This window comes from Eublepharis macularius, chromosome 3 (genome assembly GCF_028583425.1).
Source record: "Eublepharis macularius isolate TG4126 chromosome 3, MPM_Emac_v1.0, whole genome shotgun sequence".
Classification (NCBI taxonomy): Eukaryota; Metazoa; Chordata; class Lepidosauria; order Squamata; family Eublepharidae; genus Eublepharis; species Eublepharis macularius.
The window spans coordinates 99,400,977-99,416,857 of NC_072792.1; the positions used below are offsets into that span (position 1 = coordinate 99,400,977).

A 15,881-nucleotide genomic window follows, 5' to 3' on the forward strand; every position below is an offset into this window, starting at 1 on the left:
TTCCCAAGCTTCAATTTTTACTTTAAAACAATAGGAAATGAAAAGCTATATCCCCCTCCTTCAATATTTCTTGCCAGCACATGAAAACATGGGTTCTGGATAAAGAAAGTACAGACAATTTCTATGTATCACCAGGAGGAAATGACATTTTTCCTCCTTTTGTTCATATAATTCCCAGTAGATTGCAGCTAAATGTTGGAGACATTCTACTTAAAAGGCAGGAATACATTTATGATTTAACCTCTGATCCATTTGAGTCAGGCCAAATGACATTTATCTCCAGATTATTTCAAAGAGAAACCTGCAGTGACCTCCTTAGTTCTGTCATTGTCTTGTTCTTTATTGTCAATCTTTTGACATTCTTTAGCAAAAAATGTATTCTTGTTTTGCAATATGGGCTTTCATTTTTAAATAGCTATAACAGTTCAAGTAGAATATGATGCAAAAATACTTAAGAACTGGTACTCAGAATAAACCATACTTTCCTGTAGTTAAAGGTCCTTTTATTATAATTATTAATAATATAGTTCTCTTTCCAAATAATTATTACATAGAGCTGCAAATGCTCCTTCACAGAAGGTACATTCTTCACAAATAATAGCATGTACTATCCAAAATAAACACATTGTTGTTCATTTATATAAAATGGAATGAGGCTCCTAGTTGGAGATGAATCCAAACCACTATTCATCCAGATTTCCTGGATGATCTGTTCTCGCCGCTCTATCCTTTCAGCAAGTTCAACTGAGTCCAGAGAACAACGAGCTGTATAAGGTGTCCTGCAGAACCCTGTTAGTCCATCAGGAAAATCTAAACTGGAGGATTCCCCTCCCTCCTCTTCCTCTTCTTCCTCATCCTCGCTATCATCATCAGTCTTGTTGTTCTCAGGCACCAAGGGCTCCCTCATCTGCAATTTTTCAGGGTCATTAGTGCATGACACACGTATCACCAGAGCACTAAGCGTGAGCACTAGACCAATGCAAACACTAGATACAAATAAGAGAGCAGCTCTTTCAGGGTGATCTGAAATTAAAAACAAAATCCCAGACTAGAGACAGAAAGAAGAGGCAGTCGAGGGGCAATGATGTCAATTCTAAAAAGTCCAGCCCTATTATGCCAGTCTTTTAATGACCAAGCCCATTAGCTTGGCATTGATTCTGGCCAGTTCAGTAGCCCTGACATACAAGGACACTGGCAAAAGATAAACAACACACTACTCCAGATTTGCAGGCCATGATTGTCCCCACAAAGCTGCCTTTCCGGGCTTTGCCATTCCTCCCACCACTACTCACCTCATTGGCATGGGGAAAGGCATGGGAACGGGACTCCTGGGGTGCGCTCCTGATGCAATGTGACTCCCAAGAGTGATGACATCATGCAGGCCCTGGGAGCGCTCTGTGGCTTCACATCAGCCAATTTGGCCCATTTGAGGGCCCAAATCAACGAGGTGCAAAGCCCGGGAGCGCTCCTGGGACCTATGCTATGTCATCAGTCCTGGAAGTGATGTCATTGTGCCACACCAGGAGCACATGCATGCTTTGTTCATGTGCAACAACATCTAAAGGGTAAGTACCAGGTTCCCCCCACCCCGCCAGGAGGGTAAGAAGACCTGGTAATTCTATGTGCACTTTACGATACACCAGTGCAGTCAGGCTGTTCCCCTGCCAGATTTGTTTGTTAAGCTTCTAGCACACCCTCCCTGAAAGTGGGCTCAGAGCAGGTTATGGCAAAGCATAAATACATTTTAAGATCAAAATAAAACCACATCATAGTTATAAAATACAGTTCCCAAGACAGTAGCTAATTTAACCCTCCTTGCTAATAGTACACAGGGGGGAGGGGAGAGAGAACAATTGTTACTGTCCACACTATGACTCATGTGAGGGGCTGAGATGACTATACAGCCCCCCTGACAAGAGACTAGTAGGGAGGCTCACTAAAATGAATATGAGACTAGCCTCAACCATATGCCGGGTGGAACATCTCTGTCTTACAGCCCCACTGAAAGGATAAAAGATCTAGGTGGGCCTGAGTATCTACAGACAGAGTTCCACCAGGTTGGAGCCAGGACTGAAAAGGCCCTGGCTCTAGTCAAGGTCAGTTGAGCCTCCCTGGGGCTGGGGACCACCAGTAGATGTTTATCAGCTGATGTAAGCACTCTCCAGGGTGGGAGGCAGTCCCGCAGATATGCCGGTCCCAGTCCACTAAGGGATTTATAGGTCAAAACCAAAACCTTGAATCTGATCCAGAACTCCACAGGAAGCCAGTATAGCTGCTGCAAGATGGAAGTAATATGTGCCCTATATGGGGTACCCGTAAGGACATATGCAGCTGCATTTTGGACCCTTTGTAATTTCCGGATCAGACCCAAAGGAAGCCCTGCATAGAGCGAATTTCAGTAGTCCAACCTGGAGGTGACCATTGCATGGATCACTGTTGTAACACCATGGATTGAAATGTAAGGAGCAAGATGCCTGGCCTGCTGAAGATGGAAGAAAGCAGACCAGGCAACTGCCACAACCTGGGCCTCCATTGGTAAGGAAGAGTCCAACATCACCCCTAGGCTCCTGATTGCTGGAACAGGCACAAGTGGTGCCCCATTGAAAGTTGGGAGCAGGTTCCCTATATCTGATGGCCCATGACCCAAGTACAGGACCTCCTTCTTTGTGGTATTCAGCTTCAGTCAACTCTGCTTTACCCAGGGCTCATTTGGAGGCGGAACACGCCGGAACGGCATTCTGGTAGCTCTCAAAAGAGGTCACGTGGGTTTTGGCCCCGCCCACATGATTCCTTTTCCTCCTGGCTGTCCTCGTCTTTAGCAGCAGGCTCTGCTGCTTTATTCTCATTTGTGACTCGTGGGAGAGAGGGAGAGAGAGAAAGAAAATGAGTGAATGAGTGCAAGCCGAGTGGGGCTGGGCTCCAAAGGAACATAAGATGCTTAGAATTCATTCTGCTCTGCTGCTTGCTTTATTTTCATTTGTGACTCATGAGGGGGGGGGAAGAGAAAATGAGTGAATGAGTGCAAGCCGAGTGGGGCTGGGCTCCAAAGGAACATAAGCTGCTTAGAATTCATTCTGCTCTGCTGCTTGCTTTATTTTCATTTGTGACTCATGGGAGAGGGGGGGAGAGAGAAAATGAGTGAGTGAGTGCAAGCTGAGTGGAGCTGGGTTCCAAAGGAACGTAAGCTGCTTTGAATTCATTCTGCTGCTTTATTTTCATTTGTGACTTGTGAGAGAGAGAGAGTGAGTGCGTGCGTGCATGCGTGCATGCATGCAAGCAAGCAGGGCTGGCTCTCCAGAGGAGGGTAAGCTGCTTTGAGTTCATTCTGCTTTAAGGAAATACCTGGAGATTTTTGAGGAAAGGGGCCTGAAGGGTGGATGGTGCCTTCTGACACACTTCCAGTGATGTCACGGTGTGTAGCGTATGCTAATGAGATATGCTAATGAGTTCCTGCAGTTCTTTTTCTAGGAAATGATGCCTGGCTTTACCCATCCAGTCACAGCCTCGAAAGCTCTAACTAGGACATCTGGGGCAGAGTCAGGCTGTCCGTCCATCAACAGATACAACTGGGTGTCATCCGCATACTGGTGACAACCCAGTCTGAAACTTTGTGCCAGCTGGGCGAGGGGATGCATATAAAGATTAAACAACAAACAGGAGAGTATCTCCCCTTGCAGGATGCCGCACACTGACAGGTGGTGTACTGATAACTTCTCCCCATGTGCTACCCTCTGTCCCTGACCGTGGAGAAAGGAAATGAGCCACTGTAAGGTAGTCCCTCATATTCCCATATTGGCCAGGTGGTGGGTCAACAAATCGTAGTCAACTGTGTCTAAAGCTGCCAACAGATCTAACAACAGTAGTAGTGCCAACCCGCCTTGATCCAGGTGTCTACAAAGATCATCTGTGAGGGTGACCAGCACCATCTCCGTCCCATGGCCTGGGTGGAAACCAGACTGAAATGAGTCCAGAACAGAGGAATCCTCCAGGAAAACCTGCAGCTGTTCCACCACTACTGGCTCAATCACCTTGCCCAGGAACAAGAGGTTCAAAACTGGGTGGTAACTGGACGGGTCAGTGGGGGGCAAAGATGTTTTTTTCAGAAGAGATGTCACCACAGCTTCCTTAAGCACCCCCAGAAAAATTCCAGAGCTCAGAGACAAGTTCGCAATGACCTCCAGTGGGGCCCTCAGTCCATCCATGCTGGCCTTTACCAGCCATGAAGGCCAGGGTTCCAGGGAACACATGGTGGGCCTCATCAGCTGCAGGATCCTGTACATCTCCTGGGAGAGTAGACTGAAGCGATCTAAAGTTGGACCAGAAGATAGCCAAAAGGTCTCCAGTTCACTCACTGTATCACCGTGGCTGGCAGATCACGATGGCGTGACAAGATTTTATCCACAAAAAAACTCCCCAAAGCTTCAAGCTAATGTCCAAATTCTTAAATTGGCAATCTCCCTGAGACTGGGAGACCAGTGAGTGAACTATTTGAAATAATTTTGCTGGGCATGAGCGTGAAATCCTTCTTTGCTGCCTTCACAGCCACTTCATAGGCTTTCATAAATGCTCTATAAAATGATCTTGCCTCTTTGTCCCAGCACTGCTGCCACACTCACTCAAGCCGTCTCAGCTCCCACTTCATCCGTCTTAGCTCCTCTGTTTACCAGGTGGCTAGTCTGGTTCAGGGATGGAGAGGGCGACAGGGACCGATTACGTCAATGGCCTCGTTGACATGGACATTTCAATTCTCCACCAGCTCATCCAACAAATCGCCAGGGAGCATTGGATTCCGCAGAGCATTCTGGAAACCAGTTGGATCCATTAGTCTCTGAGCACAAGCATAAATCAGCTTGCCACCTATGTGGGAGAGGGGGGGTTGGTACACCTAGACAAGCCTTCAGGACAAAGTAGTCCAACCACAGCAGTGCTTCAGCTACATCTAGGTCCGCATGAATCCCCATCCCAAAGATTAAATCTAGCGTGTGGCCTGCTTGATGTGTGGGGGCTGATACAAAATGGGAGAGTTCCAGTGCTGCCATGGAGGACACCAGGTCTGCAGCCTGTGAGGAGGCAGCATCATCAACATGGACATTGAAGTCTCTCAAGACTCCCAAGATAGGGTCAGTTTAGTGATTCTGGGGCCCTGGGCAAAAGTCAAAGGGTTATTGTGAGGATAAAATGGATCAGGGGAGAATGTTGGGTCCCCATTAGAGAGAAACTGAGGTATAAAAGAAGTAAATAAATATTTACATCAGTAAAATGCATAAGCCTCCATCCCACCCTCATTATCTCTGGAGTCAGGGCAGTGGGAGCTTCAGGGGAAAAGCTGCTACTGCTGATTACTAAGGCAGGAAAGAAGGCAAGAGGGTGAATGGAGGAAATTCGTTCTCAAGGACAAAAATGCCCTCTAAAGAGATTTTAGGAACTGCTACACAGCTACACTGATTTTGGAGCAGTGAACCTCCCTCCACCCCACCCAGCCTTATCAGCCAGGAATGTCACCATGATTGAGCTGACTGTTATAAAGCACAATGGGAATTTAAGTTCTTCATCATCTCTGCTCCCAGCACTTGCTTGGACTGTCCCCCCCCCCATTCTTTTTTGCATCTGCCTCCCTCTGAGGAGGGGACGGGGAGAGAGAAGCTGTTTGTTTTTTTCCCAGATGAGAGCCATAAAAGGCAGCCAGTGAGAGTGTAAGGGAAGTGCGGTAGGCAAAGTACTCCTCACGTAAGAAGAGGAAAGGAAAAAAAACACAACAGGAATAAGCAAAAGTTAACTATCTTACAGTTCAGGGGAGAGCCGTATGCCTTGTAGTACCAGGCAGGGAGAAACTCCACACATGGACAACAAAACTGCCCCTTTCAGGGAAGGGAAGAAACCACTGTTGGTTGAGGAGGGGGTGCTTCATCTTCTTCTTGCAGGCAGGGAACGATAGAAATGCTAGCACCAGCTATAGTTTGCTTTCCACCAGCCCACCTTCCACAGCCAAGCCCTAGGGCCTGATTTCTTGTTTTGATCCTTTATTTTCTCCCTTTCTATTTTAAACCCTTCAGCCCCCCAACTCTGTCCCTTTGGAACTGCATGTTTCTTGGATCTCTTAATAAGGAAGTACTGGACATTGTCTTTTTTTAAAATTTATTTCTTGGGCAGAAATCACAAATACTGGACTGTCCAAGTCAAAACTGGGCATTTGGCAACCTTACCTAAATATCAAAATGTTACTGTATGCCTATATAAAAAAATTTTTCTGGTATTAACTACACATTTGCTTTTTAAAGTAGTTTTCTGGATGAAAATTAATGCCAAATTCTAGAATTTGCATGTTACTTTGCTTATGACTGAATAACACAAAATATAAATTATTAAAGAAGTTCCTTAAAATCCAGAAGTTCTAAATATTTACAAGCTGTCACCATAAATTAACTCTGTCCACCCCCTCCTCATAACTACCTGCATTTACTAAAATCTGGCTGCAGTATACTGAAATATGGTACAGAAAAGGTTACAGAAACATGTATTTATGGCTGTGCTCCAAAGAGCCCCATTCAACATACCATGTGCAAGGACATACTGTGTGCACACGGAAATCTAATTTCTCTCTCTCTGCCAAGCCATTAGTTGCCCTCACTGCATTGGAGGATATTTCTAAGGCTCTCCCAAGACTGACTGTAGTCTAAAAAAGAAAATGTGGAAGCTTTGTTGCCTAAGCAACCTCTATAGCAACGCCTTGTGGATTAGGCCCAAGGTGTTCATTATCTGTAGTGGAATGATTTAATTGTCCAGAAGTAAGAACATTACTGGTTGCAATGCTAGAAATCAAACACAACTGTTCTACCTTTAATGTAAGCAAGTGTAGCCAAACTGTTGCTAACTATAATTCCATCTTTTTTTGGAAATCTTGATTCTTTTGGATCAATATTTATATCTGTGGAAAGAAAATGAAATATATACTGAATTATAGCGCAGTTGAGCAGACTGCAAAATTACATTTTATTTACAATTTGAAAATGAATATGTATTAGCTAACTTAAACTTTTCATATAAAATATCCAGAACAGATTTCTTGTTTTCAAATCACTACATTTGTCAGTGTTTTGAAATCTAATCGTTCAATTCAGCTAAAAAGAAAACACATTAGAAGTCTACCTCACCTTAAGAATATTGCTAGTGCATCACACAGTTCAGGAGGCTTCACTTCAAAATAAAGTTTCTTTACACAACTGTCTGCATGATATTCTTTTAAGTGGAGATCTTAGGAATTGAATCAGATCTTCTACATACAAGGCAGGTGCTCAGCAGAGTGCCAAACTATGAATCCTGCCACCTAAAGCTGAAATGTTATGGAAATATATCTCAAATCAATATCTGCTTTAGCATTCTAGCTTAATGGTAAAGGGGGATATCATATTAAAAATGAAATTTCAAAATGTTCTTTTGCCTACTAGCACAAACTAATCTCCAGCATATAAATAAAGGTTTGAATGTGCATTCAATGCAAGGCTTGCTCCCATCCCAGCCTGGGAGAACCTCTGCCCCATCAGCTGCTCACTGGCCCTGCTCACCTGGCTGGCAGAGGGGAAAGGCACTGGTGTGGGGAGAAGCATGTTCACATGCCCGTGCTCCCCAAGTTGCACCAGAAAATATTTTCCAGCACAACAGGGGAACTGCAGGTAACTCTGAAGCCCACTTAATTAAAAATTACCCATTTAGAGGTAGTTTTGAATGAACTGGGCTTCAGCATGACTCAGTTCCGCTGTCACATCAAAAAATGATGTCATTTTCCAGCACAACAGGGGACTGCAGGAACACATGCAACACTGCCCTATGCCTTCCCAGCCCCCTGCCCCCCCCCACTCAGGCCCTTGGCATCCCTGGCACTCCTATATTATAATGTCTTAGGCACAAAGTTCATACATCACAAATAAACTGATGAGTTTTATTAGCTAATCGCTAGGTTTCCATACTCTCCCTTCTCCTCTGTACAGCTAGGGTTGCCAGGTCCCTCTACCCTCCCAGTGTAAGGGGGGGGGATCTGGCACTTACCTCGTGCCTCCAGTGCATTTGTAATTGTGCATGTGTGCGCGCTCCTGGTGCATGTGTGATGATGTCATTTCTGGGAGTGATGTCACTGTGTGAGCACTCCCACGCTCTGCGCGGGGCTGATTCAGCCCATTTCAGGCAACGAAACACAGGAGCATTCCCACGGCTGGAATGACAACATAACTTCTAGAAGTGACATCATTATGTTATCTGGGAGTGCACACACCAAGTGTGTTCCTGGGGTGCCTGCTGGTGGCAGGCGATCTCCAGAGGGCTTGCCACCTCCTGCCAATCGCTGATGGACTGGCAGGCAAGGAGGCAAACTCTCAGGAGTTTGTCCACCATTAGCAGGCACCAGGGAACCCTATCTACAACACATTCAGATTAAAGACAAAGATCTTCTATTAACTCCAGTTTGTTGCAATGTTCAAATCCATGGGCCATCAGAATTCAATCAGGTTAAGAATCTATGTTCCTGGGAAAGAAACAAATTGCAATGTGTTGAAGCATTTGGCTATCATGACAAATTGGAGTTAATTGAAGACATCTGTTTTAATTTCTGTTTGCTCTTGCTAGTTTGTTTGGGGCTTTGGGGGGTCATTTCAAATTATAAATGTTCCATTAATTCATATGGATATTTTTAAGAATTGTAAGGTAGCTTGGGTGCTATTGATTTAGTGGGACAGTGGGCTAAAAGTGTTCTAAATAAAACATAAATAATATGAACAAACTGAGAAGAAAAATCTGAACAAGGCTCTCATTTTACTTGGCATTCTATATTTTGGCATTATTTCTATGTGATTAAGTCATTGCAGGTTCTTAATGAAAATAAATGCTAGTAGTATTTCATAAAAATCATCATATTCACCTTCTTTTGGCTTCCCAGAAGGACTTATATTAGTAACCATTGGATCAACTGCTGCAAATATGAATTTTGGAACTGCAAACAAAAATAAAAAAATGTTACATATGGCAACTTTTTAAGCATTTTACATCAACTGAAATCTGTTGAGTAAGGAAAAATGTCCACAGAGCAGCTAAAAGTTAGTGGAATGTTTGTGCTTCCAAGAAGGTTGTTCATCTATTGTCAGAGGGAGGATGGAAGACAGCTTGAAAATCCACCTTCCCACATGGATATTAATCAGTTTATGACCCTGAAACAAGTGCATTTAAAACTGCATGTTCGCCTTTCACGTATGCACACCAGAATTTATGTAGCTAAGACACACACCACTCCCCCATTCTAAGGCAGATTTTCCTGCCAAAATCCAAGTTTGCCTCCTTTGTCTGAGCATCCCCAAGTCACTATTTGTGGTTTTAAAGTTTGTTTTGTGTCCCACCCTGCACAGTAGTCGGTGACTGCTGTAGTCAAGGAGTCATTGTGACTTAGAAGGAAGGAATTAATTTGAACATGAGGTAATCCATTGTCTTGACTACTCTGAAAAAGATCTCTGGAAACAGGATTACAGTCAGATTCTCATCAATAGTCACAGATAGACTGCGTCTTCTGCATATGATTCTGGGACCCCCTGGATTATTTCAAGATTATAGCAAGATTTTACAAATGTTTTTTGAAATTTATGAATGGACTCACTGGCATTAGCACTTTAAATGAAGCAAAATTTCCTGCTATAGTAAGATTATTTATAGAGGCTTGTGATTCTCTGCTATTTAGCATTGACTTTTTGTACCTGTCTATTTTCTACTGTAAATGAGACTTGTGGAATTGTGAATTATGTCTTATGAACTTATTGTACAAAACCCATACATATTTATTTAAACCATATATATTTATTCCTTTTTGCAATTTACTAAAAATATATGCATTTATATAAATATTTTTGACAATTCCTTGTCAAAGGAATTCCTTATCAAAGTTAATGTTCACGGTGTCTTGTTAATCAGAGGGATGGAATAAGGGCAGTCAGGGGGGAATGAATGAGCTAAAATTTGTTGTTAGAACGAAATACTCTTTAAGTAACAGGCAAAATAGTTTTCTTGAAGCTTAGTTTCTATGTTCTTAGTTCTTAAAGAGGTGTTTTGTTTTAATACTTCCATTACAGCAACAATGTTTCTTCACAAAGTTCACATTTACCACTCAGGTTTCCTGATATTAGTTCAAAACTGTTTTCCCTTTACAACAGACTCAGGGTCCTCCTCAGAGCCAAACCCCCTTTAGACACTGGACAGGAATTAATCTTCTTTCTCCTAAGAATTAACCCTTCTTCACTTGGCTTGAATAGGAGTCTCAACTTACTACCCGATCACTTCTTGCCAAAAACACAGCCCCAGTTCTATTGTGGCTATGTAAACTGGTTTCAGTTTGTGCTGGCTTCTATACTTGGAATTCTTAACTAGAATTCCTCCTCAAGACAATGATGTTACAGTAAGGGCAAAAGATTTCTTTTTCCTCACTCCTGTCTGACCTTCCCTGTCAGACTCACACACTTTTTACTGAACTCAAAATCCTGTCAGCAACCAACTGTCATCCTGAAGGCTGGTTCTGTCTGGCCAATCAGAGAGAGGAGGGAGCAGCCTGCCAATCAAGCTCTCATTCCAGGCAATTGTTAACCCCTTCCAGCTCTCTGAGTGCTGCACTTAGGAAACCTTCTTTAAAGTGCATTCCATCATGATAGCATGTCTGAAATATGACTATTCTTGGGACCAGGCATGCCCAGGGCTCTGTTTGAGTAGTAGCTAATACTGAACTGTACACAGGCAGAAAAATTTACACCTGGAAAGGAGAATCTGTATGCTGTCAATAACTGATACTGTTATCGCCTAACTTTCAAACACAGGGAAAATGAAACATGAAGAGCTATTCATGTGTACATGATCTCCACTCCTTTTAATCCTCTGTAAGAAGAATGTGGGAAATTCCAGAGTAACTGCACTAAAATGAATTAACAGACTTGGCTAGAAGAAAAAAGTTCAGCATCCACTTCAAATTATCTTTCATTTCACCTTGAGTTATAAGTTTCCAAGCATGTGTGTGTATTTGCAGATTTTTAAATCATGTCATATTCCTTCCCTTTTTCTGGGGATGGACAATTGGCCAAGTATTTAAAAATAACACTAAAACCACATTGCAAGCTATAATAGTGAAGCTCAAACACACATTTTAGTAGGCTATAACCCATTCCTGCCTAATTTTCAGTTGATGGACAGTTTGTACTTCTATAGTATTCTGAACATTTGGTCTTCATATGCCCTATTGTTTTGTTTTCTATGAGATTCAATGAACTTGTTCTCTGCAGAGCGCATCTAACCACCTATGCAAAACCCATATGAACTAAGGAAAACAGAAGATGAACACCATGGGTATAATCCACCCAAATTAAGCAATTCCTAGTCCAGTTGATTTCAATGGGAAAGTTAAGCATGTACTAGCAGCTGCATCTGAGAATACAGGAATTGTCTTGCTTCAGAATAACACTGGTGCTGTCACGGGGCATAGAGTACAGGATGCATTCAACATAGCTAGTATATTTTTCAAGGCATGCTTCTGTTCCTCTCATAGATGCTACTGGGCTCCAGCATTTGGTTTTAGAATCACTGGTATAGACCAAGTTAACTAAAAGATATTCTGAGTTCCAAGATTAGGTGGATGGCAACTTGGGAGAGGGCCTTCACAGTAGTGGCACGAGAACTCTGGAACTCTCTCCTCAGGATTCGCTTGTCCCCCTCTGGTGCTGTCTTCTGCCAGCAGGTGAAGACTTTTTTGTTTTGCTTGGCATTCCCTCAGTAATCCCTCCTCTCTCTGCAATGTTTTTAACTACTGTTTTGATCAACTGTATTTATTTTAAATTCTGCTTTTGGCAGTGCAATCCTAGGAAGAGTTACTCCAGTCTAAGCCCACTGAAATTGTTTTAATGATGCATTTAGGTGTTGGTTTTAATGGCTCATAAGATGATATTTTAATGTGTATGTTTTAAACTTGTTAGCCACCATGATAGCCCTATGAGGGCAGAAAGGCGGGATAAAATTTTTGCTAATAAATAAATATAAAAGGAGTGAGTTACTTAAAATCAGATTAACTGATACAAGAAAAAGTTCTGATTAATTAGCTGTATGGTAGAGTTGCTCAAGCATAAATCATGGGAGAAAATTAATCAATTTCCTTGTCTTTCTCTGGTAGTCAATACAGTGTGTGCTCTTAAGTAGCTTTAAGACAGCATATTGATAGGATACCAAAGCTGCAATCTTGTGTACATTTACTCAGCCCTAAGCCCCATTGAAAACGATGGAAGGTACATCCAATCAAACACACATAGAATCAAACTGCAGGTCCACATATCATTGCTATCCTTCTTCTTTTTCAGAACTGATCCACAGAGGGATCTAAGAACAGTCCTGCAGAAAGTGGCTAACAATAGATTTTAGGCTGATCTTGACTATTAGGCTATCAGTCAGACCCCTTCCTCACGCTCAGAGAGCAGTTTATGGATGGACTATCATAAATGCCCCTCATAAGTCCAAGGTATTGCCTGGCCCAGAGTGGATGCCAACTGGGCAGGAGCCTGGAAAACTACCAGAGTATGAGGTGGTTGACTAACAGCCCCTCCACACCCCAAAGAGACACAGAGATAACAAAGTTTCCTAAGAAAACCCTTGTCTAGTCCCATCAATGCTCTGCTCATCTTCCCCCTCACCCATCTATCCTAATCAAAGCTATCCAACAAACCTGAGAGTTTTTCCCATCTAGTACTTATCAAGTCATCAGGTAATATTTTCACCTATAGTCTATCTCAAATAGTCACTCCAAACCTCTCCCAACATTGTTAATGGTCAAACCATTAAGCCGTTGTTTTTGAGAACAAGATGTCAAGCTTGCCCCAGGGAGCTTTTCACCCAATAATTGGGCTCTCCAACCATGTGCTGTGTGTGTGTGTTCTGGATCCATACACCACCCTTATGTTCATTTGAGCTGCCTTCTTGCCATGAGCCACTGGTCATTTTCGCTGCTACCTCCGTGGACCCCTTCTATCCTCAATACTGTTAATGATCATCCTCCATGAAACTGCTTTCTCCCACTTTCCTCCCTGAGCATATTGTGCCTGAGCATAATATATGATATATTTATGCTTTGGTAGTTAGCTATTTTCATATATTTCAGTAGATCTTCTGTCCTAGTTCTAGAGGCAAATAAGTTTGCAAGCTGCTACATATTTGTTTTAGTTTGCAGAATCCCAGACTCCAAACAAAGAGGAACTGATTTTAATATCACGATCAAAAACACATATGCAAGCTTAAGCAATTATTGTATGCATTCATTGGAAATTTTCACTGTCTCTCTCTAAAAAACACTGTCCCTCTTTCAGCCATTAGACAGTGTGGAAAATAATTAAAATAGTAAATCTTTTGCAAATGCTATATGATTCAAAACATCTTTGAAATTAATTAGACGAGAGACAGCAAAAGAAAATATGACTGACAATGTATTTTATATTTATGATTACAAAATTAGTACACTGAAGAAAAAATGTTACACATGAAGCTGCCTTATAGTAAATTTACCTTTGGTCCATCGCAGTCAGTACTGTCTATTCAGACTGGCAGCTGTTCTCCAGAGTCCCAGGTCAAGGTCTTCCACATCACCTATTAACTGATCCTTTTAACAGGAGATGCCAGGGATTCAACCTGAGACCTTCTGCATGCCTATCAGATGCTCTACCATTGAACCACAGCCCTTCTCTAACCCCCTACTTTCTCTTCCCTAACTTACACATGACACCTTTTCTTCATCAAATTGGAACAAAGAACAGTTTTAAAGGATCCTCAAAGCAGTTTTAAAGGATCCACAAAGCAGAGTCTAAATAATATAGAAGCTCTATTCTAAATCTTTCTTCATCTTTTTTTTGACTGCCCATAGGCCAAAGATTACTATAGGCACTCTTTCCATTCAAATGTGAACTTGGTAAGTAAAGGTAAAGGTAGCCCCCTGTGCAAGCACTGAGTCATTACTGACCCATGGGGGGGACGTTGCATCATGATGTTTTCTTGGCAGACTTCTGTTACGGGGTGGTTTGCCATTGCCTTCCCCAGTCATTTACACTTTACCCCCGGGAAATTGGGTACTCATTTTACCGACCTCAGAAGGACAGAAGGCTGAGTCAACCTTGAGCTGGCTACCTGAACCTGGCTTCTGCTAGGATCAAACTCAGGTCGTGAGCAGAGCTTGGACTGCAGTACTGTAGCTTACCACTCTGTGCCACAGGGCTCTGGTAAATGCAGAGATTTCTTATAGACCCAACTTAAGTTTATCCTCCTCCAAAAGCCATTCAAGTTGGAGGAAGGCTCCTTATTTGGGAGAACTTCCTCCAGCCTAAATTGGATACTGTCCATTTGGTGTCCTTCATAAGTCAAGAAAGAGGCATGGGAACCACTTATCTGAGGTTTAATCTCATACCACTACTATAATCTGAAAGTCAGTTTTGTACAGTTGGGTCCTTTGCAACCAATGGTCACCTTTCAGAGATCAATGGTGTTGACCATGTGGGAAAGACCTTCATATCTGTCCCACTAATACCAGGAGGACTAAAAGCACTATGGCAGTAGTGAGATCTTTTCCAAGAGACAGTGTTTGGTTTCCTCAAGATAGATGCATACGTGTGTATGCTGATTCATAATTTGACATTTTAAACAATATTCAACTATAGTACCATTGTTGTTCCTTACCAGGGCTTTTTTTCAGGGGGAACGCAGGGGAATGGAGTTCCAGCACCTCTTGAAAATACTCGGCAATAGTGCTTGAAAATAATACGATTTCAAAGAATACCATGCGTTTCTTCCTCATTTCCCTCTTGAGAGTTCTGCCACCTCTTTTCCCAGAAAAAAAACCCTGTTCCTTACCACATGCATAGCTGACATTGAGATATTTCTTCACACCAGGCAGGCATGGTCTTCCAAAATTCTGATTGTTAGCAATAATTTTACACTTCTGTTTCCCATAACACTTCTCTGATAATACTTCTAAAGCTGTATAAGAAAAGCAATCTGAAATAAAAAAATAAACACTGTTAATATGAAATATTGAAAGAAATGATCTTCAATATACAGATGTGCATACAGATAATAAGCCTGTTCATATTCACTGAGAAGTCCTGCTCATTTTAGTAAGACTCTCTGAGGAAATCCTGTTGGCAGGAGAGAAGTCAATGCTGAATAATGTCCTAATAACCTGGATGCAGTGTTGTGTGCAGTCTTGGTGCGAGAACCTATTTTCAGGCCAACTGTGTTTCTTCACCTGACATATTTGAGAGACCAAAAATATCCCATGACTTTCCTGGTGTTAAATCTGCACCAACAGGATCTAAAACTGCAAAGTGAGATGCTGGTTTGGGGGATTCAACAGGAAGTGAACAAGTTGTAGAGCACAGGATATCAAGACTGCCACATTGGCCACAACATCTTGGATTAAATGAGAACATTCAACTAGTAGGGGAACATTTTTACCTTCCAGGACATATTGTTGCTGATTTAAATGTGATTCTTCTTCTTCAAAAGAACTTCATGATTAGGATCCAATAGGAAAGTGCTTAATTACAATTAATTAACAAATTCAAGACAATGACCCCCTGGGGGCTTAATCTTTAATTCCTATCTCACTCTAGGTGCTAATATATCACATATCCCATGCCTCTTACTGATATTAATTTTTCCACTTTTCCAAATAGGCGGTTATCTGTCTGCTAATTAAAAAACCATCCCTAGACAAAAATGATGTTGTCAATTATCGCCCAGTCTCTAATCTGCCCTTTCTGGGCAAAGTGATTGAGAGAGCAATAGATGACCAACTCCAGATCTTCTTGGATAGCTCTAGCACTATGGACCCTTTTCAG

At 42.3% G+C, this 15,881-nt stretch overlaps 1 protein-coding gene across 1 annotated transcript in view; it reads right to left on the reverse strand.

Annotated features, from left to right (window-relative positions):
• Positions 1–499: 499 nt before the first annotated feature.
• EVA1C (eva-1 homolog C) overlaps positions 500–15,881 on the reverse strand; it is a 101,835-nt gene continuing 86,453 nt past the window's right edge. The window contains exons 5-8 of the mRNA XM_054973815.1: positions 14,893–15,036; positions 8,909–8,980; positions 6,836–6,925; positions 500–1,023 (exon numbers count right to left, since the gene is read on the reverse strand). Of these exons, the coding sequence (XP_054829790.1) occupies positions 608–1,023; positions 6,836–6,925; positions 8,909–8,980; positions 14,893–15,036 (722 nt within the window). The 3' untranslated portion in view covers positions 500–607. The remainder of the gene's footprint in view (positions 1,024–6,835; positions 6,926–8,908; positions 8,981–14,892; positions 15,037–15,881) is intronic.